The sequence below is a fragment of the Stegodyphus dumicola genome, chromosome 10 (assembly GCF_044657685.1).
Source record: "Stegodyphus dumicola isolate Sdum_Otavi_A_Nest chromosome 10, ASM4465768v1".
NCBI lineage: Eukaryota > Metazoa > Arthropoda > Arachnida > Araneae > Eresidae > Stegodyphus > Stegodyphus dumicola.
In genome coordinates this window covers 103,594,057-103,618,490 of record NC_140777.1, presented here as the reverse complement: position 1 = coordinate 103,618,490, position 24,434 = coordinate 103,594,057, and the positions used below count along the sequence as shown (strand labels likewise).

General features: G+C 31.1%; 1 protein-coding gene across 3 annotated transcripts in view; it reads right to left on the bottom strand.

Moving 5' to 3' along the window:
* Positions 1-482: 482 nt before the first annotated feature.
* LOC118191280 (fibronectin type-III domain-containing protein 3A-like) overlaps positions 483-24,434 on the bottom strand; it is a 223,982-nt gene continuing 200,030 nt past the window's right edge. For all 3 annotated transcript variants that reach the window (XM_085825345.1, XM_085825346.1, XM_085825347.1), the window contains 2 exons: positions 20,418-20,542; positions 483-2,270 (listed from right to left, as the gene is read on the bottom strand). In XM_085825345.1, the coding sequence (XP_085681471.1) occupies positions 1,962-2,270; positions 20,418-20,542 (434 nt within the window). In that variant the 3' untranslated portion in view covers positions 483-1,961. The remainder of the gene's footprint in view (positions 2,271-20,417; positions 20,543-24,434) is intronic.

Sequence of the window (24,434 nt, the reverse complement as noted above, 5' to 3'; positions counted from 1 at the left end):
CGATAAAAGTTAAGTATTCCAAGAAAAGTTCTAAGTTCATGAACTGTTTCTGAGCTGTTATAACAAAATAATATATTCTGCCATGCAAGTGAGAACCAGTTTAGAAAACATCTAAATTTTTTTATACTAACATGAAAATTTAAAATTAGCTTAAAAAGGAGGGGAATGCATACCTAGATTATCTGATTTGTATCAGTATATCTGGCTAAAGTTTCTAACTGGAATGGAATGACTTGTACCAAAATATTCATACAAAAAATATATTACTTTAATACATTTTTATTGAAAAAAAAAAAAAAAAAAAAAAAAAAAAAAAATTCATCACTAAAAATATGAATAAAAATGAAAAGAATGAAAAAAATCTTCATTTATGGATATAAAATATTTTAATGTGTGAAAGTGGTTTTTTTTTTTTTTTTTTTTTTTTTTACAAATCAAACTAACAAATACATAAATAAATGCAAAACATAAGTACAACAGAATGTGAACAGAATATATTTATTTTACACGTGCCAGCACATAACTACTGTGTAACAAAGTATAAATATTTACTTTTCATAAAGTACCTCCTAACAAACTGCAAACATTAACAAAATCATTGTAAAATAATTACTTAAAATGAAGCATACCCGTTCTTCATTTTTTTTATCAGTCACTAACATTAAAAGATGAAGTTAAAACAATTCAGTAAATCAGCACATAATAATACTCATTTAAATAAGATTGATTCTAAATGCACTGCTAATAGCAGAATATTTTACATAATTATAAACAGAGATATAATAAAAATACTAAGAATCTCTTTCAAATTCACCAGCAAACCCAAAATACAGAACATTTTTATACACAAACTATATATAAATACATCCTAAAACCAAGCTTATTATTCAAAATATATCCTTTAAAAATGACACAAGTTGGAAAAATCAAATAAGTATAATTGTCCAATACATAGCTCTGGAAAACTGGATTTAGATATTGTGAAAAATTAAAATACCTTCAATTACAGTAATGCATACTTTCTCAACATCACAAAGCTATACTATGGCAAGTATGAAAGCATAACAACAACAAAAAAGAGGGGGGAGGAGAAATAAAGAAATTACTTCATATTTTTATATAATGATTATACACATACTAACAATATATCATTTCAAATAATTTATGCTTAGGCATGTCTGAGAATACTGAAGCAGTTGTAACTTCGTATTACAGTTCTTAGTTGAATATATAAAAATAATGAATATTTAATATACAGTTATCTCACATACACAAAAAATGCCCCAAAGATCACACACTTCAATAAAACAGCCAAGAAACACTCAAAGATCAAATATTTAATTCAAACGAGAAGAAACAGGTATAAATCGATTATCACATATTTCAGCAAGATCTACATTTTCTCATGTTTTGGGCAAAAGAAAAATAATCTACATAATGCAAATAAAAAATATAATCTAACATACACCATATTTTATTCAATGTTATACCACTTTTCCAAGAGGCCAGCACCATTACATTGGCATGCACAATCTGAAATGGAAGTAACACTATACACATCAGAACAGCACCATATACTTATTTCAAGGAAAACACATTGCACAGAAAGACTAACAAACACCTCTCTGAAAATTTGGGATTGAAATGACAGAAGCGAGAGGTAGATGAAATAGGAATGTGTGTATGTTATGTATATATATATAGATATATAGATATATGCATCATATATATATATATAAAAGAATCAATATCCTATAAAAATATTTTCTTGAATCAAGTAGTATTCTCAAAAATTACACTCCAGATTAAATCAAGCTCACTCTCATTCAGGAAAATAAATTGTATGTTACTACAGAATTTGAAACATGTACAAGCACACAGTACACATATATACAAAAAAAAATTGGAATTTTCTATTTAAAAATACACCTTGAAAATTTAACTGTAAAATGTTTCTACTGCTAAGAAAGTCCTTGCTGAATGATGATGGCCACACAAATAGCAAAAAAAGTAAACCCACATAAAATGATCATGGCCCACTGTTGATCTGTTAAAGGCTGTCGATTTTTTAGGCTTCTCACAACAGATAAAAATTTGGGAGGATGAGTTTCAGTTAAGTTCACAAAATTTGTGCAAAATACAGAGCATGGACTAAATGGCCCAGGGAGTTCTCCATCACTACAATGCCTCACAGCAGCCACTCGAACGGAATATTCAGTCCCAGGTGAAAGATTGTGCACAGAAAAGGTATTCTGAATACCAGTATATACCTGAAAAATATTAAACATGGCATAAAATGTTGAGAAGAAAGATTTTGCTACTCACAAAGAGGAGCAGGCATATTATTTCATTTAAAACACATTTAATCACTTTGTTTTGATAAATTACTACAGTACAAAGTCTTTAGTCTGGACGTCCATAATCCGGAATGATCTATAATCTGGACCTCAAAGCTACAAACTTTCTGCGCATGCGTAAACGCATTGCGCATAATACCTTTACACATGCGCATTTAATGTATAGCGGACGGTATACGCTAGGCTAAAATTATCTAATTATCTATTTCAGTTAATGTTGTAGATTGTGTTGTTAATTAATCTTCTAACTGGATTCAGCTTATTATTTTTTGCAGACAGAGCAATTTTATAAAAAAGTAAGCTTGAACTTTCGATTATGTCAAAAAGAGTTTCCGCTTCTAGAGCTGCCAAAGGATCTACAAAGCGAAAGTATGTTCCGATGTCCATCAAACAAAAAGTGGAATTGCTGCAAAAAAATGGATAAAGGCATATCCTTTGTTTTTCTAACCATTCCCAAATCTGTTTATCAATTTCACGCTGCTCTGCGAGGGGGGGCGTCACGGCGCGCAATGAACTGGAAGTTGATCTATTCTTATCTTCAGGGTAGATGTTTTTATTTTATTCAGCTTATAATTCCTTACTAAATGTAGTATTTCATCTCGATGTACTCCATCTTTGATATTATTTAAATCAAACAATTTTCTGGTTGCAATTTTCTAATTTCGACTATGCGCAATGTATGCTTTACACATGCGCGCGATGAAAGAAATTTTTAATATAGTAAACAAACATTAAGTTTTTTGTGTGTGTGAATTTTGATACTCTTTAGATCATAATTGCTCTTTATTTCATAAATTACGGTTTCATATTTTTAATTTTACAATTTCTGCATGCCATCTTACCAGATTTAAATTGATGATCTATAATCCGGAAAAAACCCTAATCTGGAATCGCCGAAGTCCCGACGAGTCAGGATTAAAGACTTTGTACTGTACTAAATATTGAACATTACAACACATTTTACCAAAGTTTAGATTTGCCTCACATATGAAAGCCAAAATGGGACAAATATCAAGAAAATAAAATTTAATTGATAACTTTTAAATTTTGAATTAAAAAATGATTTAAAACTTTTACTAAACTAAGTAATTTGATTCATAGGAATGTTAAGATTTAATATCTAAAAGATATCAAAAGTACAGTCAAAAATACATTTCAAAACTACATAGCTATATCAGATCACAGTATATAGCACAGATATAGCATGATTATTGTATCACATAATAAATGCATGTATTTATTAGAAAACTTTTACATAGTTAACTTGGGCTTATGTTATGAACTGAATGTGAATTTCATCACATACTCAAGGCTAAACTAAATTTAACTTAACTTTTTTAATAGTATGCAAATAAAATTGAGACATACATATACAAAGACAGTGGATTGGATTGGGTTATTTAATTATGGCAAAGCACACGAGGTCTATCTGCCTAAAGGGAGGGATGCCTTCGTGGAGGACTTTCTAAGGGAAACTGGCTCGTATACACGTTACACATGGTGAAAACCACGAAAACGCCCATGCAGCCAGCCCGTTTGCAGGATTCGAACCTCAGACCGAACTACCAGTGTCCAGCGTCTTTACCACTCGGCTGCTGGTGGACCACACAAAGACAGTGAGCAAAGAAGTTTGGCAAATAACCACATTTCTTCATATTATATTATCCATGAAGTAATAAAAGCTTTCCTTGGTCAGGAACACGAGGCCCAGAACAGGAAAAAGCTAACAGAGGTTCCATGCCAACTGCAACTATCAGTGCCTTTTTGAAGTAATGAAAATTAAGACTAATTCAACATTTCTTAAAAGTTTATTTAATAATAATTGAGAAGAGGTCCAAATCACAGATGGGCTGAGATGAAGAGTGACTAATATGTTTTATAACACTGAATTTTCTTTACAGTACCTACGGGAAACAGTGTTGAGTTTAGACAATGAAAAATTCGCATAAGGAACACAATCACAGAATGGATTAATTTTTCCTGCCAGGCACTAGAATATTTTCCATATTTAGGACAGCATTCATAAAACATTATATCATCATTTAGTAAATTACGACAATTTTTTCAAATATCATCTTTTTCTAGTTAGATTTAAAAAATACAATGGGATCAAATTAAGATTTCAGAATCTTAGCATGTAAAAGGAAAAAGTGACAAAATATTCTGCTTCTCTTAAATAAAAATACAACGTAATATTTCCAGCCCATAAAATTAATTAACATTAAACATAAAAGGCACCAGTAACATTACAACTCAAAAAATCCCTCATTTGCTTCTGTGTTCACTTTCCAAATGCAAAGAGGAAGAAGTTGAAACCAACAGCAACAAACATTTCTTATTTTTATCTGAAAGTGGAAAAACAATTTCAAGAAACTTATGTAGCTAGAAATGAAAAAAGAAAATTTAAGTTACCAAACTGAACTGATGAAATTTTAAGACAACCAACAGGATTATTTGTTCTTCTGCAGAAGATTCACAGATAGATCTATATTTGATTAAGTTTTAATATCTAAGGAAATCTATGGAGCTATAATTGAAAGTTAATGTCTAATTCAGAGTTTTCACATCAATCACCCAAATGTCATTAAATAGTTACAAAAACAATTTCAAAGACATGATCTGCTTGTCCAGATTTACGTTCATGATATATTAAACATGGCTATGAAGATCCCCATGACTGAACAAACCAAGGCCAATTTGGCAGCTTTATATGATGAATTAAAAGCTAAACTGAGAGCTGTGGAAAGCTTAGGAAGAGTGCAAGAAAAATTTGGGGATTTTCTATTCCGTTATAGTAGAAAACAGCCTTCTGGAAGCTGCTTACATGAGAAAGAAACATAAATTATTCATATTTTCTTGGAATCACTTTCTTTAAGTGTCCATTTTTAGAATAATTGATGGATTTTCTTCATCAAAATGTTCAAGGCAAAGAAATGGTGCTATCAGCAAGGCTTGGGTTTGATTCTCAGATTAATTTGAAAAAGGAGAACTCTGTTTCTGAAAAAACTAAGGAAGATGTACTTGCGATGGCCTTTGCCTTGCAAGCCTTGATAACAGTACAGGTAAGCTACTTAATTGTATTTTTTTTGTGATAAGTTCCACCCAAATAAAAGATATTTTATAGCAAGAAAGATGACTTTAAGTGATAAACAACAGTCATTATTAAAGAAAGAGGCATTTTTATGATGTTTTAAAAAAGCAGGTCATTTAAGCAGGTTTTAAAAATCAGCTGCTCAATGTAATAATCTCATTTAGACATTATGTACCCTAAACAAGGAAAAAAGAATGTATGTAAAACTGAGAATTTCCTTTCTATTTGGCGTAAAAGCGAAACTGCTTGAAAAAATTGAAAACCCTTTACAAAGTCATGTGGCCTTAAGGTCAAGAGAGAAAAATTTGTACTCTGTGTGATTTGGATAGCCAAAATAGTTATGCTTATAATAAAATAAAATAATAATAATAAAAAAAAAAGATATTATTGAATGTCCCTATGTCCTTTCACTTAGATGAAATGAAACTGCATTGCATGTATTGTTTGGCAGGATGAAACAAAACCAAAAGGAATAAAGTATTTACTATCAAAGTCAGCGCTTGAAGTTCTTTTGGAGAAAAAGATAAGCAGATTTATTCCAAAACTTAATGACTTTATAATTTTAAAAGGCTGAAATAAAATAGATATAGCATATTGGGACTTTCTAATGGGCTGATGTTTTGAGAAAACTGCTGACTGAGAACTCAGTCAAGCTAGATTGATGTCCAACAGCCATAAAAACTAAACTTCTGGTGGTAACTGGAAAACAGAATCCGTGTGCAAGTACTAGCATTTAATGACTTTGTCAATGCATGTAAGGGATATTCCTTTGATAATTCCTTACATTATGAGAGCATGAAATTTAAGCAGTACAGATACATCCAAAAACCTTTAAGGAGAAATATAATTTACTGATTTTGAAGACAAATGTAAATTCTTCAAGATAGGATATACAAACTAGAATTACCTCTACACATTTAGCTGATAATAATGAACTAACTGGAAGAAGCATGGAAATGTGATTCATAAGTTAAAAATGGGGTAAATTTTCATATGATTAATCTAAAAGTGTTCCAGGAATGGTAAAAAAGTGAGTATCATTAAACACATAATGAAAACAGAATAACGAATGTCACTATTTGCCTCACAAGTCAGTGATTAAATTACATGGTAAAACTTCAAAAGTTCATTCAGTTTTTGGAACTTCTAACTTTCAAAGAGAGAAACCCTATTTAAAAGATTGTTTATTTAAAGAAGTTAATCTAAAGAAAAAAAATACAGTTAATCTCATAGAATATCCTTGACTGTTTTAAAATGTATACGATTGAATAAAGCTGACATTAGAAAAGCTTTTCTGATGTTAACTGTTACATCCCAAAGGAGAGATTTTTCTTCCCCACATAATGAAGGGCAAGAAATTTATAGAAATTGTCGAGTGGTATTTGTTCTAGCTCTTATTTGTTGAATGCATCTTTTTAAAAAAATTGCCCTCCACCATATGATGATACTGCTAAAATATTGAAAAACTCATTTTATGTGGACATTTGCATATCAGGAGTTTTTAATAATTAAGAACAAGCTCACTTGACAGAACAAGGTCAATCATGTCTAGAAGCTGTTTTTAATTTGGTGATTTTGAAAGCAATGATGCTTGTAAAAATGTTGACAAGCAGTCTGGAGAAACTTCCATTTTAAGATTACTGTAGGGCTTAGATAATGACACTTAAAAGATGATGTACTAATTTACAGCCATCGGCATGTGAAATGAAAATATCCAAATGATTAATTTTGTAAACAGTACAAAAGCTTTTCGATCCTCTTAGCTTCTTAACTCCCTACAACGTTGCTCCCAAAGCTACTATTAAAAGATCCGCGGAAAACAAAAAGTAACTCAGGATTGTAAATTACCATCAGATACTGTGAACAAATTCTCAAAATGGTATAAAGATGAACAGTGCAACCAAAAAAGGGGGGCAGTGCTTTATCTCCTATTCTACTGGGCCGATTGAAGAAATTCAAACTCCGCTTTCTATATCTTGAAAGCGTGACTTAGGATATATATTAGATTTATACATAACTTGTTCTAACATAGGTATTTTGACACAAAATCGGACTTTTCTGAAATACCACAACAATTTTTTTCCATATTTTGATTCTATGACTCAAATTATGCCTAGATATTAAATTTTGTCATTTTTGATGAAAAATTTATCTTTGTGAATTTTTTTCAGTTTGCGTCAACAATATTGTCCATGAGCGCAGAGAAGAAGATAGATTCACATATATCTCAGGAAATTTTGATAAAAAAACTCTTAATTTTTTGCAGATACGCTTAACTATTTTAAGATGATGGCAAAACTTTTATAGGTTATAATTCAAAATTCTTTTTGAAAAATTTATAGAAATTACTTAAAAATACAAATTTTAAAAATAAATCATAAAAAATAGGCAAATTTTATTTGGAGTGAACCTAAATTTCGAAATGTGAAAGGAAGAATCAAATACTAAACTTATCTCTCTCTCTCTCTATATATATATAAACCACAGATATAAATAAATATATATCATATTCAATTAACAATAAGGAGCTAAAATATTAAGAGCTAAATTTTTAAAAACTACTCGTGCGATTTTTACAAAACTTGTCAGTTTCGCATAATTTGAGTTGTAGAATCGAGATATGGAAAAAAATTGGCATGTCATTTCAGAGAAAGTCCTATTTTGTGTCAAAATAATACCTCTATTAGAACAATGCTATCTATAAATTTAATACATATCCTAAGTACCACTTTCTAGACATGAAAAATGCAACTTGAATTTCGTTAATCGGCCAAGTAGAATGGGAGATAAAGAATTGTCCCTTTTTTTTTTTCGCAGTGCGCATGCACTCAGGGTTGTGGAGTCGGTGGAGAAAGTGACCGACTCCGACTCTTGGAATTTTAAACTCTGACTCCCTCATATATATGTAAACATATACACATATGCAACAGCTTATTTTTTTAATATAAAAGTAATGTATGCTACAAAAAAATTGATGGCATAGCAAATTATTTATATTAATTAGCGTTTATTATGAAATGGAAGAACTGGCATTAGTAATTTCTAAGAAACAGTTTAGCTTGGGCAAAATCTTCTTTGTTAGAGGACCATAGATCCGATTTGATAAACTTCAGAGCTCTGAGAAGAGTCTTTCCACAGTAACTTGAACTGGAAGAGCTGTTACTGTTAGAGCTACTTTTAACTTTTCAGGATAGGTTTTTATAAAATCTAAAAGAGTGTAAAAGCACTCCTATTTATCTATTTCTTCAAACGTTGCATAGAAATCTTAACTGTACTTTTTCATTTTTATATCTAAAGGCTTTTGGTTCTTTAATTTCATTCGCGTTGCTTTAGCCTTTTCAATATTATCCAAATATTTCTCAAAATCTAATTCATCACTGGAAGAGGATGATAGAGACTCAGTTGCAATGTCTGTAGTTTGACCGTCCTGATATGAATACTCCAAATGTTCTGAAAATAATTTCATTCTTAATTAAAGTTCATAGATGCCTTCCTTTGCCTTTTCAAAATTCGGTGTTTTGAATCTATATATGTATTGAACCCAACCAGATTTCATCGTCTAGCAAACTAGTTTCTCTCTTCTTCAATGAGGAAACGATTCCTTCCATAGTAAGGTGTCCCATTTTAGAAAGAACAAACATCACATTTTTCCATTCTTGTGGAATCAAGCCTCCTGTTAATTCTTTGGATTCTAGCTTTTTTATGGCTATATATGGTGCAGAAAGAAGAGTTTCCAATTCTGCAAAATCATTCCACAGTTTTTCTGTTATTGAAACATTAGTGTTATCTACATCTTCTAAAAAGTTCTTAATTCTAACAACTTCTTTATCATCAAATATGTACTTTTCCATTGTGTTGCTTGATCAATACTTGCTCCTTTTCCTGCTCGCTTCCTAAGAATGGCATCAATTTGGAGAGTTCTTGCTGCTAACCTAAATTTACCAATGGTTTCGTTTGGTTTATTTAATTATGGCAACGCAACCTAGGGCTATCTGCCTAAGGGGAGGGATGCCTTTGTGAAGGACTTTTTAAGGGAAACTGGCTTGTATACACCCTGAGAAAACCACGAAAATGCCCATGCAGCCTGCCCGTTCGCAGGATTCAAACCTCGGACCGAACTACCAGTGTTTAGCGACTTTACCACTCGGCCACTGGTGGGCCTTAATTTACCAATGAGATTTGTAACTAATACTAAACTGAGTGTTTTCCCCTCTTTAAGAAATCACATCCCATTTGCAACAAAGATCTTTGTGTGTAGTTTAATGGATTCTCATAGGAGTACATTTATGCCAAAGGAAAGGAAATGTAGGGATTAGTCACCAGACTTCAACATGCTTTCCATCATTTGAGGGAAAATTTCATATTGCAGTTGTTGCGAAATGAGACTACTGGGTGTTACGTGGAAGAAAATGCATAAACTTCCGATGCAGAAAATGTCATTTTTTATATTATAATACATTATTTTCTTTTTTACAAATATTTTGTTTGACTTTTAAATTACACTACAAAATTATGTCTCTTTAAGAAGTGATTACAATAATTATTTCTACCATATCTTTATATTAATGTTATGTCACACAATTATTTCTGCTACTTGATTACTTCATGGATAATTTTAAATTTAACTAATCTTTAAGTCTTTTTTTTTATCCCCTTCCTTTCCACTGTTAAACTTCCTTATAGTTTTTAATTTGTTTTGGTATATATTATCAAATTTAGCTACATCTTTGAACTTTTTTCCATAGAAGGTATAGTTAAGAAATAAACGTTTAATGCTATAGAAATGATTAAAGAATTAAAGTTCAGTGGAACTGTTAAAATTATGGTTTATACGTGTAATAAAATTTTAGTTTTACATAATTGTTAAAAATCTGCTTTATAATGTACTATTTAAGGAGAAAACTTTCAGCAAATTAGAATATATCTGGTTTAATTTTTAAAAATTTTATTTTATTGTAGATTCTTAGTACTGCAATGTCCAATTACGTAAGTGTTCCTAATTAGTATTAAGTTCTTTTTCAAAATATCTGCAGAATAAAACAGAAGCTGAAAAACTGTTTTCTAGAATAATACATTTTAGTTCTAAAAATTAGAAAAAAAGTGATTATTTAATCATGTACCATTTTATACTGTTTACTGAAAATTAGTAAGTAATGTATTTCAGGTATTAATATTAATAACAGTCATTAAAAATGTCAACTTATTTTAGTACGAAAACCCATAATTCAAAACACCACATTTATACGTAAATTCCATTTATGTTTTTATACTAAATTCTCAGTCTCAATAAGGGAATGTATTCCCTTGGGTATCAAAATTAAGGTAATTTCTTAGTGCAAAGAGTTTTTGAGTTTTAAGGGAAAATAGCTTGTTATGTATAGTTTCTGAAAAAGGGAAAAAAAGTTACACGATAGTTAGTTGTCTTCAGTACCGTATTAGATTATTCATATTTTATTAAGCCAGATAATTTAGCACATTGACAGAAATTTCTAGATAATTTCAGGCGCACAGTAAGAAAAACTCTCTCCTGTTTGAAATTGTTGTTGCATGTGAATTTTTCTATTTCCTCTATTGCCTAAACTAGTTCGTTTCAACTCCAGACTGTCTTAGTAGCAACTTTGACATCAACCATGCAACATTTAATAATGGACACTTTTAAATTCTACGATAAACATTATATGATGTATTCAATATACATTACATGAGTAGCTTTACGAGCAATTACTCAAAAAAAACTTCATTGTTAGGTCAAGTGAATCCTATACTGACACAGTTGAATTGACCGTTTTTGCCTCTTCTATCAAAAATTTGGCAGCCATTTACAGTACAAAGTCTCTAATCCAGACGTCCATTATCCGGAACAATCTATAATCCGGACCTCAAAGCCCCAAACTTACACATGCATGTAAAGTAAAGTGTTTACCCATGTGAGCTTCCGATAGTGAAGAAAATAACAGAGAACATTATTGAAAATGAAAAAAATTCGATTCACAAGCTAGTCAGTATTCTCGACACAGCAATTACAGGACTTGAACAGTGGAACTTTGTAACTGAACAAGAAATTATGTCTGTTTGTAGAACTAAAGAGAAAGAATTAGCATAAAAAACGAAGCAACTTAAACAAGTTACATTGATAGAAATGTTTACTAAAGTAAACAAATAAATAATGAGTTTTTTTTTTTTTTTTTTTTTTTTTTTTTTTTTTTTTTTTTTGTAAATTTTGATACCCTTTAGATCATAAGTGCTCTTTATTTTATAAATTACGGTTTCATATTTTTAATCATATCATTTCTGCATGTGATCTTACCAGATTTTAATTCATTATCTATAATCCGGAAAAACCTGAATCGCCGAAGTCCCGACGAGTCCGGATTACGGACTTTGTACTGTATTGGTTTCATTAACATCTCGGTCATTATGCTCTATAATAAGGTGGCCAGATGTCTCCGATTTTTAACACTTTGTCCTGCGGCATTTAAAAAAAGTCCCGATTTTCGGAGAGAATGCACGATCAGCTAGGGAACAGCGGGATAATACGGTTTTCAGCGGCCATGTGGCTACTTCACCAGGATATGAGTCTTATATTATTTTTGTTAATTTTATAATGCTAAATTTTAATACTAACAAATAATTGTTGACAACTGATTATCGAGAACTGCTTATCAAAGTTTGCCCTGTTGATCAGTTGTTAGAATTCGACCACCATTGTTTGGACTTATTGGCATTTTTTGGCATTGGCAACGACAAAAACATTTTATAACTGTCTCTCAGACAATACACATCATATTGCGTGCTAGTTAAACAAGTGATGTCAACAAATCAGCTATTCAGATAATTTAGGTACGTAATTTCATAAACACATAAATTTTCTTAAATTTAACAGACTGTATTCTTATTATTTATATTTTATAGTGGCGGCAAAAGGTGTAGCATCGGCCTTGAAAGTGACATTTACAACCTACGTGTCGGCAAATTCAGAGAAAAAATAATACAATTTAGTATTGTATTATTTAGAAAAAAATATAGGATTAAATATAGGATAAAATATACGATTAACAATTTTTAAATTACAGTTACTTCATAATATACAAATTAATTTAATTTTTAAACTAACAATAAAATATGTTCATGTAATTATGTACCTACTTACTGTTTTTAAGCAATATATAGAGATAAAAATTTATAATATAATTTATAATAAATTATTTCTTTAGATTTTTAACATAATGAGTAAGAACAGAGGATGCAAATTCAAAGATGATCTAAGAAGTGAATTTCCTTTTCTTAAAAAACCAAAAGCGATTACATGGTAAAATGTGAGAAATGTAATGGTGAATTTTCTATTTCGCCCAGCTGGAAGAATGATATTTCAAAGCACTCGGGGACACAGAAACATAAAAGATATTTAAATACTACTGCATCATCCTTCAAAATGCAGGAATTCTTTCGGAAAACAATTTATGGACACAAAAAATTAGCATTAACAGAAGGACTTATGTCTTTTTATGCTAATAATCAGAATTGTTCCTTCAAATCTTGTATAGGTTGTCCAAAAGTAATTCAACAAAAAACGACAGCAATCTACTAAAAGAACTTACTCAAATGCGAAATATGCCAAAGAATAAAATAATACTATATGTAATTTTTAACGTATTAAATTTTGTAAATTGTACTTATGTTGAAATTAAAAAATATATATTACAATACTATTTTTGAGTTCTATGAAATTTGTGTTGCTCCATATAAACCAAATTTTTAATGAAGAATGCCCCCCGGTAACTTTACCAATGTTAAAATCTGGTCACCTTACTCTATAACCAAAACTATTTTATATAACTGAGTGTACCAAGATATGCCCTCAAGAATTTGTCCTCAAGTGTAGTTGCTGAGATATGTGTCCAATGAATGGAAAAGGAATTCAATCAGTTAAAAGGTCAAGGTTCAGAAATTTAGATGGGGAACATGTGTTGTCTTAGAACAATGATTTGTATTTTGTATAAGAGATTTTACATCCTGTTTGTATTCTCAGAGCTCAATGGACAGTGATATTTCACAAACGCTACTCTTATCCATTTTGAACATCTTACTTCAAAATTATTTGAGCGTGAAATCAGGACACTGATAAGGATGTAGCTTTTAAAATGTGCCATCCAGAATTTAATGGTTAGAGATGAGCCCCAGGGAGAAATACAATGATGTCATTCAAACTGATTGACTAGTTTTAGTGTATTTATGATTTCAAGTTTCAGACTGAAATTATTAAGCTATTTTGTTTCTGTTCTTGTGATTTGTTTGAACAACAGTACCATCACACTAGACTTCCGTGTGTGGAGGTCACTTCAGCATGAACAGATATACAGTCAAAAGTCTTTAATCCGGACTCGTCGGGACTTCGGCAATTCCAGATTATCGGTTTTTCCGGATTATAGATCATCAGTTTAAATCTGGCAAGATGGCATGCAGAAATTATAAAATTAAAAATATGAAACCATAATTTATGAAATAAAGAGCAATTATGATCTAAAGGGCATCAAAATTTATAAAAAAAAAAGCTTAATATTTATTTGTTTACTTTAAACATTTCTTTCAACGCGCGCATGCATAAAGCATACATTACGCATAGTCGAAATTAGAAAATTGCAACCAGAAAACTATTTGATGTGTATTCGTGATATTTATAATGACGAGGAATTTGATTTAAATCGTATCAAAGACGGAGTACATCGAGATGAAATACTACATTTAGTAAGGAATTATAAGCCGAATAAAATATAAACATCTGCCCTGAAGATAAGGATAGTGCTGACAGATCAACTTCCAGTTCATAGCGCGCCATGACATCCCCCCCCCCCGCAAAGCAGCGCGAAATTGATAAACAGATTTCGGAATGGTTAGATAAACAAAGGATATGCCTTTTTTCCATTTTTTGCAGCAATTCTACTTTTTGTTTGATGGACATCGAAACATGTTTCGCTTTGTAGATCCTTTGGCAGCTCCAGAATCAATTCTTTTTGACATAATCGAAAGTTCAAGCTTACTTTTATAAAATTGCTCTAACAGTCTGCAAAAAATAATAAGCCGGATCCAATTAATTAGAAAATTAAGGAACAACGCAATCTGCAACATTAACTGAAATAGATAATTAGATAATTTTGGCTCAGCTTATACCATCTGTTATACATTACACGCCAATGCGTAAACGCATATGCACATGAGTAAAGGTATTATGCGCATTTCTGTGCATGCGCAACCGCATTATGCGTTTACGCATGCGCAGAAAGTTAGCAGCTTTGAGGTCTGGATTATAGATCATTCCGGATTATGGACGTCCGGATTAAAGACTTTTGACTGTATATGGAAATAAAGACAGATAAAACTGTTAAGAATGAACTGATAAGAATCTAAGAAAAGACTGCTTGTACCTGTATATAAGTATGTGGGAATTTGTTTATGGAAACATATACCTACATATCTATGTAGTAAGTATGTCTGCATTTATATAATATGGTATAAGTGCGAATATATACATAAAGCGAAAAGCATGCATATCCTTAAATGGTAATAAAGTATATACATGCACATACATGTGCACACATATGCATTTATACATGTGTTTGCATGTGGATTTATGCATACATAATTATATTTGTGTATATCTATATTAAATTATATATGCACATTATACTTGTATTTGTGTGTGTGTATACACGTTCCACCATGACTATTTGAAAATATATGTAGTTTCTTCTCTCGATAATTTTGGATCCTGTGGAGAACACATTGATTATTTTTTAAAGATATGAAAATAAGAAAAAGATATTGAGCAATTTATTACAGAATGAAAAAATTAGTTTTAGAATGATATAATTCTCATTTGCTTTCATTGCTCTTATCTGCTCATTTGCAAGTAACACAGAGCCCTACATCGCATTTTGTTGCAAGAATAAGTTGCGTTCACTTTCTTATTCCACTTAAGCACTCTGACAAGCAGCACATCTTTGTGGAGCTTTGTTTTGAATGGACCAGTGGCCTATCAATGAAATAGTATCAGAGACTCGAGCAGAGCTGACTGAAGCTTCTGAATCATTGAGGAGTTGCTTTATAAGATTTTTTTGAAGTCTTAAAAAAGCTATTGAATAAGTTTTGCATTTCTTCTTCAGTCAGTCCTCTTTTAGTTTTCAGCATATTGCTACAAAAAATCAAAATAATTCCTACAAAACTTGAGAAAATATGCAATATTCTAAAGCAATGCAAAGCTCTATTTACGATTTACAAATGCAGTTATCCTGAATTCTATAGCTACAAGAATGAAAAGGAAAAAATTAGGGAAACTGGATCCTTAACACAAAGACCTTTGAAAGAGCTAAGTGGTTAAAACCCCAGGGATGTCAAATTTGACATTTCATCCCACACTTTCAGCCTGGAAAATGGGGGGGGGAGAGACATGGCCACTAAAGTGGAGAACCCTGTCTTTTCAAACAGGTGATTCTACGGCCACTATAATGGTCATCTTGCCCTCATAGGGTTAATCAATAATGGCAAATATCACAGCCATCCTCGTCCATTATATTTATTAATATGTCAATAAAACAGAAAATAACTATTTATTAATGTATATATATTTCATAAATAAAACTAATAACTCACTTTGTTGTTATTTTTTCTTTTTCTTTTTAAACTCACTTCAATTTCATTTCAAATTCAAACTATCCAAGAAAAACTGGAGTAGGAGTCGACGGGTTTTTAGTGACTCCAGCTCAAACTCCTTTTACCCGAAAACGGTTTGACTACACAGCCCTGCATGCACTAAAAAATGTTACATTGCCTCATCATATGGCAATTAATTCACTTTTAGAATTGCATGTTTTTGTTGATGCTAGAGAAGAAACACCTGCTGCATGCTTCTTTGTTCAGTCAACAGTTAATTCTGATAAGAAGGTAGTTCTTGTTAGAGCAAAATCTAGAGCAGTTTCTCTCAAACCCCCGAGATGCCCTGGTTGGAGTTGATGGTTTGCAGTACAGGCACAAGGCTTGAAAATTCCAGTATAAAACTGCCAATATCTTAAAATACTTAAATTTCAGTAATTTAAATTTAAGTATCTTAATACATTTAACCCATTCAGAACCAGTGTCCCGTATTTACAACGCAACGATTCTGCTCCTAAAAGCCTAGCGTTGTGTATATGCAACATTGAAATGGAACGATTTATTTGAATTTTTTGAAAGCCAGTAAATGGAGTTAAGTGGTAATTGTTTTCACATAGGTTGATTCATATGGCATTTGACCTTCATGTACTGGCATTAGTTTCTGTTCTGTTTTGTGCTTCTGGTTTTGAGAGATTTATTGATATAAACAAACTGGAAATCACAACTCTTTATAAGTGTCTCTGTGAATTAAAGGGGCACAGGCGTTTTTGTTTATTTCATTAGAATTTCCTTTTTTTTTTTTTTTTTTTTTTTAAGTTTGAAACTCAACATAAGCTTTCCTGGTTAATTACAAAGTAACATTACAACATTATTACAAAACGAGAAAGACTATCAGCTTTCTTGACACGTAATGCGTCTTGCTCACATTTCTCAGGAAAGAGCCAGCGCTTTTGTTTTTCTTCCTCGATTTAATAGGTCATTATATATAATGACACAGGCATTATATTTTGGTATATAATGTGTTTACTTTACATATAATGTAATATGTAATGTATAGATTGACGTGATCAGTAATGGATATCTCGCCAGTGGGTGTCTTTCCTTGATCACTTTCCGGTCATTATGGACGCTGTTTTCGATTTATAAAAACAGGAAGTTTTCTAATATAAAACTGGCTTCACACATGGTTTGAGGATGAAATATTTCTGAGTGTCTTTTGAAGAAGTGTTGCGGCATGTGTTGGGGTTGTATTCAGTTTCATTCCGTTAGCCATGGCTAAGAGACCTTACTTAAAAATTTGTCCAAAATCACCGGACAACTTTCCATCTAACTGGAAGACAGTTTCCGAAAATTTACGTTGACAGAAAAGGTAATAAAAGTAGGAGAAGATGCGTTGTGTGCACTAAAACCAAGGAAAAGCGAAAACAAACAACGTATTTTGAGTGCGAAATATGCAATGTAGGACTGTGTGTCGATCCTTGTTTTGAATTATTTCACACACTAGAATTTTTAAATTGGAATTTAATTACCTACAAGTAATTCTTGTTTAGTTCCCCCCCCTTATATGAAATTTTTTTTTTTTTTTCATGTTTATAGTATTTATTTCTGTGTGTATAGTAATGATTTTAGTATTTTGCCTGTTTAATTTATTTCTATTAATGTGATATTCTTTATATTAATACACATTAAAATCAAGTACATTAAATACGCAACTTCATAATATCATAATATCAAAATGCTGATTTTATGGGTGTTTTTAATATACCAAACTTTAAAATAAAACTTTGGTCTGACTCTATTACGGACATTTGGTGGATAAAATGTCTGTAATAGAACTCGGAAACTGGTCAATTTTCATAGCAGAGTTAAAATAATTCGTCAGTTGACAAACAGTCAGGTATGAAAATATGTTCCAGGAAGTATGAATACTGCTGCTTTACTGTCATGTGGCAGTTCAACTTGGGGCAGGGATGGTCTTCATGGCTAAAGGAAAATTCTGAATGCCGACTAGGTAGCAAATTGATGTCAGCCTACAGAAGTGCACACAGAAAGAAAAGTGACGAAAATGGTGACTAGTGATTAGCCAAAGACACAATTCTTTGGCATCGTAACAACACAACAAATTATCATAAATTAGGTGTTTGCTTGGGTTTTAAGATTTCTAAATAACTGTCAGTAAACTTTTATCAAGCGTAAAGACCCTGAACATTCTTCTTCTGAAACTAAAAATTCTGAAAAGTGTAATTTGTTTAATTCAAAGCTACTGTTACAGACTTTATAAACATATGGATAATTTTAGTGAAATAACATGTGAAACTGCTAAATTGTTTTGAATATAACATAACATGAAAATCCAGAAGGAGGATCCTCTGTTGAAAAAATAATATTATAATGTCAAGTCTTTTAACATTGAGTAAATGGCTATCTCGCCGAGCTGGCAATGGTTTTGGTGACAAATCATCAAATTTTGTTAAATTTGTCAACATTTTGTTCCCTGTATCATAATAATAGGTATTGTAACTGGATAACCATAACTGATGTTCAGTGTAGATGTAACCATAATGACTGAGAGAAGAGATGAAAGTGAACTAAGAAGAGACGAAAGTGGATCAAGAAAAGATTGAAGCATGTCAACAGGAAATCAAAAGAGATATTACTGCCAAAATAGAAAGCAAATCTGAAGCTATGGACGACAGAAGATACACAGTTGTAAACAGAGCTGAAGAAAATGAAGAAAGAGTTTCTGCTGCAGTCACCAAAGAAGTTGACACCTTAAAGAAATAAATAGCAACTGCCAGAAGCAATTCTGATGGTTTTAAATTTTTACCCATGCTTTCTCATCCCTTTCTGAAGCTATCCACATATGATGGTAAGACCTCTTAGTGAGTGTATAAGATAAAATTTTCTATAGCAGCGGATGTGAATGGATTATCAGCTAAGGACTGTCATTTTGCTGCTTCTATGAGAGCAAATGCAGCAGATATTCTTCAAACTCTTCCCAAAAACAACAGGCTAGACTTCATGCTCTATATAGCACATTGTAGCTGTGCTTTGATGAGAAGTATTTAAACTATTATGGCAGACTCCAATTACACTATGGAAGGCTGATGGAAACACTCCAGAAACTTGCTATGGAGGCTGAAAGGCTGTCTCAACTCACTTTTTTGAGGTGCTCGATGGAGAAAAGAGAAATCCTCTCCCTGCAGTAATTCATCAATGGCATCCAGGATCCCGAGATACAGAAAGCTCTGCAAATGCTGTATATCAAGGATTTTAAAAGTTGAGATTTAAAAGGTTTTATTTCGATTCCTTCTAAGCATTCAAATGATAAACTTGCACGTTTACTCCCAACAACTTATGGTGGAAGCAATCAAAGAGAAAAGGTCAGAATTGGCAAATTGCAAAGGAATTGTGTTCCATCAAGACAATGAGAGGCCTAACACATCTTTACCAACACAAAAGAAATTATTGGAGTTCAGCTGGGAAGTGATATCACATCTCCCCATAGCCCCAAGCTTGCACCATCGGATTATCATTTATATTGTAGTTTACAAAACTTCTTAAATAGTAAATGACCTCAAAACTAGAAAGATAACAAAACGGTATCGAATGGAAAGTAAGATATTTCACTAATTAAAGTCATTTTTTTGTATAGAAAAAAACTGAATTTCACACTATAAAACAAAAACTACTTTCTTTCCAAACTGGTATAAACAGTAAAAGCTCTATATTTTTTCAAGTAAATATAATTTTTATAAATAAGAAAAATAAAATATAAAAATTCCCTTATTACTTTTCTTGAAATCAGACCACTGCTTTTGTCAATAAAAATGTATCAAGTCTTACTTCCTATCCTCATGTGTTACAAATATAAATAAACACAGAAGCAAAGATATATATTTTCAACAAATTGTCATACATTTTTTTTTTCAATCTGATGAATAAAATAACATTAATTAAAAAAAAAAAAAAAAAAAAACCACTACTTAAATACAACATAAAGTACTGAATAAAGGTACTTATGTATTAGCAAAACCAGCTTGGTGCAGTTTGGTGATTTTTTTACAGAAGAAAAAGGTGATTTGTTGAGATTTGGGATTTCCAATTTACAAGGAATGTGGTTACCTAAATAAAGCCAAGGGATAAGGTTACCTAACTGTTACATGCATGGTTACCAGAGTTTGCTGACTTCTGAAAATTTGGCGAGTTCTACTAAGATGGCCGCGGTAATATATAAGTATCTGAATAAATACACAGCTTTGCCAAATTTTACATAAAATATCAGTTAATTCTCACAAAATGCTAGGAAAGCAAAAACTTACTACATGAAAATCTGATTCCTTTGTACCAATCTGCAGTTTATAAGATAGCATATCCTCTCCTATTGGCTTTGCAGTCAACCATTCCACAATGCAGGATGTTTCAGTAATATTAGTAACTTTGGGAGCTGCAAGGAAACATCTTCCATCAGTTTTAAAGTTCATTTATTAACAAGAAAAAATAACATAAGATGAATATTTTATCTCTACATATAATAAAAGAAAGAGTCTATCTGTGTGTTTATTTTTCGTTTGTACTGCATGTATGCTAATAGACCCAGGGCTCCGAAATTTGGTACATAGGTGCCAGGGCACCTTGAAGCGATTTTTTTAAAATTCGAATCATATTTTTTTAATTTTATCTTTTTTGATGAAATTGCATCATCTTGAAAAGTTTCAATCTTTTAGAAATGTGTTTTTAACAACAGTTTTTCATTCAATGTTTTGTATACTGGACTGCTGAGCCCTGAAAATCTGAGATAAAATATTATTAATCATACTTTCCTTTGTAGAGTTTTTTTTTTTTTTTTTTTTTTTTTTTTGTGTGTGTGTGTGTGTGTGTGTTTTCATGTTATTTATTGCTTATTTCACTGTTTTTAAGATATTGAAAAGTTTTGAAGGTTTTTTTTTTTTTTTTTTAGGAAACAAAGCTGTTAACTTCCTTTATACATTTGAATTCTTATAAGGTTTTGCAACGAGAAGTTGGTTAATTTATTTATTAGAATAATTAATATTTGTATTAAGGGATATTGCTTATTTCATTGTAATTTGTTTATATTATGTTTTAATTATATAAAAGTTTTGCATGATTATTTTTAGGAAACAAATTTCTTAAGTTCCCTCATACCGTTTGAATTCCTAAGATTTTGCAATGGGAAGTTGGTTAATTTATTTAAAAGTTTAATTAATATTTGTATTAAGGGATAATGCTTATTTCATTGTAATTTTTTTATATATAATACCTTTTTATTGATTTTTTATAAAGTTGTTAACTGAGCAGTTTTAAATTTAATGTTTGGTGTTCTCTTTAGGCATTTTCCTGGTATATTTAAAAGCCAGACGAAGGCTGGCTGTGTAGGGGCTAGTACATAATATGAAAATGAAATTTCACAGCACAACTTAACTTCAGTTGACAGTCTTTGCTACAAAGATTTTTTTTAAATAGCTTTCTTAAAAGTATGCATTATTGCAGCAAGAAGACTGTAAAAAAATATAAAGACAGATTGAATTTTTTGCATTTTTACAAAATTTATCAAGACTTGATTTTCGTTTGTTAACTTCTGTAAATAAATTTCTCTAAATTAATGAAATGAAAACATTTTCTTACATTAATGCAGTCATGGAGACATAATTTCATTTTTAATAAAGTATACCTAATTCCATTGCCTCTAAATTATAAAGTTAAGTCTCCAGCAAAGAGAAAATTACACACAAAACAATATTTTAAATAGTTGTTTGTAAATGAAAAATATTATCACATTAACTCCAGATTTATAGAAAATTGATATACAGCAGAATATTCTACAAAGTTTCATCCAAATTTTTAAAAAAATCACATTATTTAAAACAAATTTCACATTATTATTTCAGCAATATCTATGTCTGCTCATTTCAGCATTTAAAAATAACAATATAAACAAAGTTTATTTTGATTAGTAATTCCTGGTGAAAACAAAAATTATCATTATAAATAAAACTCATAAAACTATGAAATTGAAAAAATGATAAACTGAGACATTCATGTTTAAAGACTGAGTTTGGAATTTTCTTCCCAACTTCGGTAATAGTAACTTTTGGTGCACTTAACATTTTCTTGTTATATTATTTTTAATTATGAAATCTTGAATAATGGAAGTAAAATGTGTTAGCCACATAGATATATCACAGTTTTGAAGATTGTTTGAATGTTGTTGTTTGCCTTCAGTTTTGTTTTCTTTCCTGCATGTCACATGCTGATCTAGATTTTCTTTAACTTCTTCAATGACAGATACTGTTGATGCTTCTGCTATTTATTTTATCAAATACTTCAACAATTTGTTTTGTCATTTCTTTTTGTTTTCTTTTTTAACTTCCTCTTCTAATAAACACTGATCCAGATGTACAACTATTTTATATCTATATTTATTGATGCTGATATGTCTACTTCCTCCTCCTTTTTTCTTTTTTATTAAATACTTAAACAATGGTGAATTCCATCAGCATGCGGAAGTATTCTGTAGACCACACTTTCTGCAGAGTGTAGAAACAGTCTGCAGAGGTATACTGAACGCCATACTTTACTGCATTCCGAAGTGCAGAATTTCTGTACAGCATGCAGTAGGGCATTCCAACAAGCATTCTGATAATTTTGAGATCTGATTACATAATATAATGCCAACTGAATTCCAAAATCAGTATTTCTCTAAATATCATTCGAGTCTCTAAAACATATGAGTTTGAGCACTGTCTGGTTAGAAATTATCAGAATGAATGCAAAGTATTAATGTCTGACACACAACAAAAAGGATGCACAAATAGTGTTCATCTGTCAAAGATGTTTGTTAATGTAACAAAGGTCTAACTGATTAGCTAGCTAAACAAATTCCACAGCATCACACTGCTATCATTGATTCAAAGTTTTGTCAGAATTCTTGTAGTCGTTATACAGTTTTCAAAAGCTCATACAAGAAAATTTAAACCTTACTTCTACCTATTAGATACAATGACCCATCTCATAAGCCCAAAAACTAAATCACTTCAAAAGTTATTTAGATAATAACTATTTGAAAAACTCAGGGCAAGAAACACCCTAGAGGCTTCTACAACTATATCTCTTAATACATGAAGTACATGCAGCACTGACAGTTACAATTAATGATGTGCATAAGTGGCATTATTATGTATTCTCATCATATTCATCTGCCCCAGTTTTTCTGGCATTTCAGTATTAATAAAACTTTCTTCATTGATGCCTATAAAATATTTATTCAAATCAAATTGTTTCTAAACCCATTAAAACTCTAAATACAACTGTAAACACTTATGTTCTTTTACTCAGTTTATCTGTATAAAGTAAATGAAAGTGACTAAAATCAAGCAACTTTTTTTATAAAGACACATGATGGCCATATTGCACAGACTTCCCTACACTATTAGATTACAAATGTTCACAATAATGAAATGAGCTGAATTAATAATAAAAAAAAAAAAAAAAAAAAAAAAAAAAAAACACCCTATCTCCACTTCCATAAAAAGCAATAGCACAAAATTTCTTACTCAAGGGCAAAAAGTTCATATTTTTATATTCTAAAGGGGTAAAAGGGTGAGTGAGTGAGTGATTATGGCGCAAAAACCAGAGATGGTTATGACGCGCCAAACACAAGATGGGATGATTACAATTGATGACATTAAAATTCAATCAATAAAAACAAGTAGATAAATGTACCAAATCCAGAGGATGAAGTCATATAAACAAAAGTTAAAAAGCACATATTAAAATTCAAGACACAGTCTTCAAAACAAATTACATTTGGTAATAAAAGCCAATTTCTTTTAAATAATAAAATAAATTACAATTCACCTCTCTTCCGATTAAACGGTCGAGAGGTAAGTCACAGCTATTAAAATATTTCTGGCGAAGACTATTAAAACATGGACACTCAATTAAAATATGACGAACAGATAAACAAACATTACAATTAAAACAAACAGGCTCATTTTCAGCTTTGAGAAGATAGTTATGTGTGACTCGAGTGTGACCAATTCTGAGGCGAGTCAAAAGAACGTCCTCCTTACGATTTCCAACAATATCCCAATGCTCAATTCTAGGCTTGACGTTTCTCAACTTGTTGTGATGCTGAACATCCCAAAATTGCTGCCATTTTTTTCGGACCTTTCCCTTGATGACATTGCAAATATCTCTAAAAGGGATAAGGCGACTGGACAGTTCAACAGCAGATTTGGCTGCGATATCTGCAAGCTCATTTCCTTTTATTCCAGCATGTCCAGGAACCCAGCAGTACAGGACTTCATAACCTCGAA